Below are 6,932 nucleotides of genomic sequence, written 5' to 3'. Positions count from 1 at the left end.
TCTGGAGAAAAGGAATAGGTGACATTTGTGGTCGAGTCCCTTCTTCAGACCTGGTCTCCTGAATTACTCCAGCATATTGTGTCCATCTACTGTTCTATGATCGGCATGTTTAAATTGAAAGAAATTTTAAATTCATATGATTATAGTTGACACTGGTTATGCTTTATTTAATGCCCTTCCCTAATGATGTGATTTCCGATTCCAGATGAACCAAAATGGCCACAGATTCACCAAGCTGTCTAAAGACATTCCTCTGCACCTCCATTCTAAAGGATGTACCCTCTGGTCCTAGACTCTCCCACTACTAATGAAGGGATCCTTACAAGAGATAGGGTGGGATGAGTTGCAGTCGAGGTAGCTGCGGCAGTCAGAGTTTATAGGAAATATCAGTGCAAAGTTTGAATCCTGAATTAGAAATATGGGAATCCCTCATGCAAGGATAGCAACGGCAAAGGGTAACCATTCAGGTTGAATATTAGCAGACTTACATTGAATATTAAAAGACAGACAAACAGGGTAAACAATGAAGAATTTTATTTCAAACTTATTTCGTAAAACAATAGATTTCAAGACTGCTTTCAGAACAATTCTATTCCACTTTAAACTAAGTGGAAACGGATTGGAATCAACAAATGATTTGATCATAATTTTGTGATTAGAAGTATCTAGATAATCAAGGTGCTTTATTTTGAATTTTAATCCAAAAAGCTGCAAATGTGGTAGTAGTCAATGATCAGACGAGGTGGAGGTCCTTGGCCACAAGAGCAGCTGTGATCGGATGCATGGTGGGCTTGTTGGTCTTAAAGGTATCAATTGCTTGCTGACGAGCCTTTTCAAAGTTGTATAGTTCCCTGTAACATTCAGTGAACAACATTAAGGAACTATCTAAAATGCAGAAAATGTAACGTCGTTCTAACTTTGGGGTTCAGACAGATCCCAGTTTTGGCACATTTTTATACAAACAACCAAATGTAATTAATACTGATTATATTTGAGAGTGCATGTGGTCCTCAGAAAATAAAATACAAATAAGGTTTTACAACTGTAGGTTTACTGGGCACTTTTATTAATTATTTTAATTAAAATATCATGTCCATTGTACAAGTAAAGAATTCAGTTCAGCGTCGAAATTACCAATCACATATAGATGCAGATTACCACTCCAGTGGCTATAATTTAATACATTCTAATTTACACAAGGGAGACACTTGCATTAAAGATCTTGGGTTTATTTTGATAGAATACAATTCTTTAAATTGACAAAAAAATCATGAAATTAAGTACTTTTCAATGTTACACAAGAGATACAGCTAAATTGATAATGTTGGCCATTTAGCAATTTCCAATTGCTGCACAATCATGGTTTTCATGCAGTCTTCTACTTTACATTGCCATCGTTCCAATCTGCATCCAACACAATATCGGAGCAGCTCGTCCAATCCAATATGTGGTCAAATTCATGGACATTTTGACACTGCTGGATTCCCCCCTTTCCAATTCAAGATTCAACTTTACGCTGACGTTTACCATAAACGCCCAGACTTCCCACAGCTATCTCGACTGCATCACTTCCAACCCAATCTCTTGTAAGGATCACAGCCTCAGAATAAAAGGGTGCACTTTTAGAAGAAAGGTGAAGAGGAATTTGTCGGGGCAATTTATTTAGACAGATTGGTGAATTCATTATCATAGTTGGCTGTGGAGGCCATTGGGTATTTTTAAAGAGGAGATTGATAGGTTTTAGATTCGGAAGGACGTCAAATGTTACGTGGAGAAGGCAGGAGAATGGGGTTGAGAGGGAAAAATAGACCAGCTGTGATCGAATGGACAGGATGGGCCAAAAGGCCTAATTCTTCTCCTATGTGTTTTGATGATCCAATTTTTCCTTCTCCAACTGATTTGTTCTCAAGACGAAACTTTCCATTCCAGAACAACTGAGAAGGTTCCCTTTTCAGGAAATTTGACTTCCTGCTAATGTGGTTAGAATTTCCATGTGGTTCACATTTCCTCTACTTCCTGAACCTACTCTCATCCGTCCTGCCTCCGAAACATTAAATGCAGTAATATAACCACACGTGCACACCCCTACTAATTAAAGCATACATTAAAGCAAAGATTACAGAGCAACTATGTCATCGTCAAGTTAGAAAGGTACCTGTAAAGTGGTCGAGTGAACTTCATTCTGCCTTGCACAGTAACCATTTCCAGAGCAAGAGGAATGGCTTTCTCCCAATGACTTCGGAGGCATAATCTCAGCCATCTTGTAAAAAAAGTTTTCAAAAAGTGTTGAAACAATTACTAACAATATCACTCGGTTCAAACGGCAAAGTGACTTGAGGCTATATATAGGGCGATGCCATGACTGATGCAAGCTCTGGACAATTTAGCACAGTTTTAGACAGTTCAGATCTTGTGATGTAAAAGGTCCTAATGTTAATGAACCCATTAAAATATTAAAATTATTCATATTAAATTTGCATAATTTAATTGATAAACAATTCAATTTTAAGCATTGGAATACGTTTATGTCTATCTACTGTTCTATGATCGGCATGTTTAAATTGAAATAAATTTTAACATATTGGAGTCTGTCATTTTGCTTTGCTCAAGATGTCAATTTATAGTTCCTGTACCAATACTGTAGCAACGCGAGTTGGACACTGAGGCTCTTGTGGTAAGTGATTCTCTAATGACAAGACACAGGCGAGGAGTGCAAATGAATCTTGCTGGAATGATTGTAGCTCTAACAATATTGGACAGGCGACAAGACACTTGTACAATATAAGGAGCAATGCAGCAACTCAAAGTTTCATCACAAGATCTCCCACGACCTTGTCTGCCCGTGTCTGCTACCCTTGTCCTACATAATCTGCAAGTTCATCTCCAAATCTTACATTCTACTACCTTAGAAATACATTACTATTAGCTCATACTCCCGGGTCAAAATCCCCGTTAGAACCCCTTCCCAACACCATGTAATTAGCTGTAGCATAAAGACAGCAGGGGTTCAAATGGCAACTCACAGCATTTTTAAGGGGAAATACGAATGGGTATTCAATACTGGATTTACCCGTTAGACCAAAATGATATTGATTTTAAACATTTTGCTGCATTCGGCCATTGTCACGACCTGCTTATGCTTTACTTCCTTGCTCTATTTGTCTTTTCCCAGCTCATTTACCAAGGGCCTTTATTGGGAAAGAATTGACTCGTGCAGGCATTACTTTTTTTATGGCAATTATAATTTGTGGGGACATTATTTAACCGATCACTCATATGAAGCTACGCAATCAAGGTGGACATGAGAAGACTGGAAAAAGTATGCTTTTCCCAGGTTTCTTCATTTCTGAAAAGCCATTCAAATTCACATTTTCACCCCACAAACACAAATTCTACCTGAATTTTATCTCCGCATTTTTGACGTTGTTAAATTTGTAAAGGTCTTGCATTCTTTTCACACTGTTGAGTCGCAGTGGAGGCTAAAATCCAAAGAGAAATGTTGTTACTGGAAAATAAATTGTATTATCATTAACTAAACACCAACTCACCATTTTTAATACAATTTCACCTCGTTGCAACATATTACATAAACATTCTCTTCTAAGCAGCTATTTTAAGAACATTTTACATCATATGGGATTTTTCCTCAATATTGAAACAGAATAATTGCTCCAAACTAAAATATTTGAATTCTGTCATATTTGCTGCATTTTAAAAATAATTTAAAATATTGAGCAATCGATATTTCATTGGAAGACAGAACTTTGAACTCTGCCTGGGTGTAATTATTTATACAATTTTGTAATCCAGAAAACTAAATGCTGGGTTGAATTTAAAACTGCTGTCGAACAAAGGGCTACATTCATTAATGTGCAAATTTTAAAAGCACAAGTTTTAATATTATTTTTATAAACTCTAACGGTCAATGGCAAACCATTCTTATGGTCACTATATTTAGGAAAACAATTTAGTTTTAATAGTATTTTTATGGATTTTGTAACAGTCAATAGGAAAGGCACTGTCAATGTCACCATGAAACACTATACTTCCCTTTCCACTTTTAAATCTACTTTTGATCAAACTATCAGGCCTCTTCTAAATATCATATTAGGTAGCTGAACATCAAATGATTAAGAGCACCCATGTAAAACATCTGAGGATGTTTCCCTACATTGAAGACATCAAAACACTCATATTCTTGAAAATAATTTTCACGATTTAGAAAATGTTCAAATTTGTGAACCCTTTCTTTTTTATATTGGATTATAGTAGAAGAATTGTTGGGGGGGGGGGGGGGGTGCTGTAATAGCTCACGGGTACAATAGCTGTAAAAGCTTTAGGGCGGCAATGTGGTGCAACAGTAGCTTTGCTGTTTGGGGATCACTGGTTGGCACGGACTCGGTAGGCCTGTTTCCACTCTGGATCTCTAAAGTCTAAAGCATCTGCAGTACAGGTCGCCAAGAATAAATGGGGGCACGAAATGATGGAACTGCAAGGCCAAATAGTCTCTTCCATGTTGTGAGGAAATGAAAAATTATTTGTCATCTCTAATTCAGTAACTCAACTCGAGGAGCTAGTTTTCTGACATTCTGGACAAATGCACATTAATTCCCCCAAATCGTTTCCTTACCTCCAACAGTAAAAGAGCAAGAAATTCAATCTTTTGTTGAGATGACATATTAATCAGATCCTTGTCACTAAAGCAGTTCAGTTCAGAATCAGATGCCTGCAACAATAATTTAATTTTTTTTTTAATTACCAAAGAATGATCTCAAAGTTCACCAGTAAATTACCAAGTACAGGTGCACAACCTTTTATCCGAAAGCCTTGGGACCAGACACTTGTCGGATTTCGGACATTTTCGGATTTCCGAATGGAAGATTTTTAGCGTAGATTAGGTAGGTAGCGCGGGCGGCTTGAAAAGTCTGGAGCGACTGCCTCCTCCCCGGAGAATCATTGTAAATCATTGCATAAATGTTAGTCAGTTAGTTTGGAGGGATTTTATGTGGTGGTGGTGGGGTGGGTGGGTGAAGGGGGAAACTTTAATTCTTAGTCCCCTTCCTGGTCGGCGACTCCCAACATCGCGGAGCTGGGGGCTCCGTCCGGCCGCGGGCGGTGCCGGTTGGAGCTCCGACCCCGGCAACTCTACCACTGGCTGCGAGGCGCTCCAAGTCCAGCGCCGCCCGCGGTCGGACGCCCGCAGCCCCAGCTCCGCGAATGTTGGGAGAAGGCGGCCTCCGCGCCCTGGAGCTTACCGCACAGCGACCCGGTAAGGCATTGCCCGCTTCCCGCTGGTATCCCAGCGCTGCGACGCCGCCGACTCCCAACATTTGCGGAGCTGGGGTGGGGGGCGTCCGGCCGCGGGCTGCACTGGATTTGGAGCGCTTCACAGCCAGGGGTAGAGTTGCCGGGGTCGGAGCTACAACCTGGCTGTGAAGTTGGCGGCCACAGCGCTGCGGAGATTACTGCACGGCGACCCGGTAAGGCATTGACCGCTCCCCGTCTCTCCGACCAGGTGGGGGACTAAGAATTAAAGATTACCCCTTCAACCCCCCCTTCACATAAAAGTCCTCCAAACTAACTGACTAACATTTAAGCAATGATTTACAGATGTTTAAGTGTCTCCCCGGTCTCTGGGGAGGAGGCAACCGCTACAGTAGTACAGACCTGGGTTGACCGTGGGTCGTTTCGGGTCAAGTTTGGCGCCAAACGCGAGTGTGTCCTGGAAAAAATGGCCGGTTTTCGGAGTTTTTCGGTTTCCGGAACACCGGATAAAAGGTTGTGCACCTGTACTGCCATTTTTAAAAAAGGTTCCAACCATATAACAAAAATGAGATTCAGAACATAGGTACATGGATAGGACAGGTTTAGAGGGATTTAGGGTTAAACGCAGGCAAGTGGGACAGGTGTAGATGGGACATGTTGGTCAATGTGGGCAAGTTGGGCAGAAGGGCCTGTTTCCATGTTGTATGAATCTATGGCTCTATAACTCTATAACACTCTTGATCTTTGAGACCAATCATGGTAGATTTAATATGTAGCAAAGAACTGCAGATGCTGGTTTAAATCGAAGATAGACAAAAATGCTGGAGTAACTCAGAGGGACAGGCGACATCTCTGGAGAGAAGGAATGGGTGATGTTCCGGGCCGAGACCCTTCTTCCCTGGAACACCTGGATAAGAGAGACACCTACTCTTTCATTGACGACATTATACCATCCAAGCTCAACACCAAACTGACGGGACTTGGAGTCAACACTTATCTCTGCAACTGGATCGTCGACTTCCTGACCAACAGACGCCAATCATGGCACATAGGTAACAAGTCACCCTCTATGATAATCCTCAACACTGGTGCTCCGCAACGATGTGTTCTCGGCCCCCTTCTTTGCTCCTTGTACACCCACAACTGTGCAGCCTTGTACAAATCTGATTACATTTACAAATTCACAGACAACACCACCATTGTGGACCGGATATCAAATAATGATGAGTCGGAGTGCAGGAAGGAGATTGAGAACCTTGTGTCCTGGTGTCGAGACAACAACCTTTCTCTCAATGTCAGCAAGAAGAGAGTGATCGACTTCAGGAAGCAAAGCGGTACACATACCCCAACTTACATTGGCAGCGCCAAAGTAGAGATGGAGAGCGGAGTCAGGGGATGTGGGCAGAAGGCAGGAACGGGGTACTGATTGGGGATGATCAGCCATGATCACATTGAATGGCGGTGCTGGCTCGAAGGGCCGAATGGCCTACTCCTGCACCTTTTGTCTATTGTTAAAAACTTCAAATTCCTAGGAGTGAATATCACCAACGACTTCTCCTGGACCATCCATATTGAAGCAACGACCAAGAAAGCACACCAACGTCTCGACATCCTAAGAAGGCTTAGGAAGGTCGGCATGTCCCCAACAATCCTCACCAACTTCAACC

At 41.5% G+C, this 6,932-nt stretch overlaps 1 protein-coding gene across 1 annotated transcript in view; it reads right to left on the bottom strand.

Moving 5' to 3' along the window:
* Positions 1-519: 519 nt before the first annotated feature.
* lta4h (leukotriene A4 hydrolase) overlaps positions 520-6,932 on the bottom strand; it is a 55,203-nt gene continuing 48,790 nt past the window's right edge. Inside the window, exons 16-19 of the mRNA XM_055652763.1 lie at positions 4,631-4,726; positions 3,397-3,479; positions 2,156-2,260; positions 520-851 (exon numbers count right to left, since the gene is read on the bottom strand). Of these exons, the coding sequence (XP_055508738.1) occupies positions 734-851; positions 2,156-2,260; positions 3,397-3,479; positions 4,631-4,726 (402 nt within the window). The 3' untranslated portion in view covers positions 520-733. The remainder of the gene's footprint in view (positions 852-2,155; positions 2,261-3,396; positions 3,480-4,630; positions 4,727-6,932) is intronic.

The sequence above is a fragment of the Leucoraja erinacea genome, chromosome 22, assembly GCF_028641065.1.
Source record: "Leucoraja erinacea ecotype New England chromosome 22, Leri_hhj_1, whole genome shotgun sequence".
NCBI classification, from domain to species: Eukaryota; Metazoa; Chordata; class Chondrichthyes; order Rajiformes; family Rajidae; genus Leucoraja; species Leucoraja erinaceus.
The sequence above is the reverse complement of the archived record's forward strand: the minus strand, read 5'-3'. Positions and strand labels throughout refer to the sequence as shown.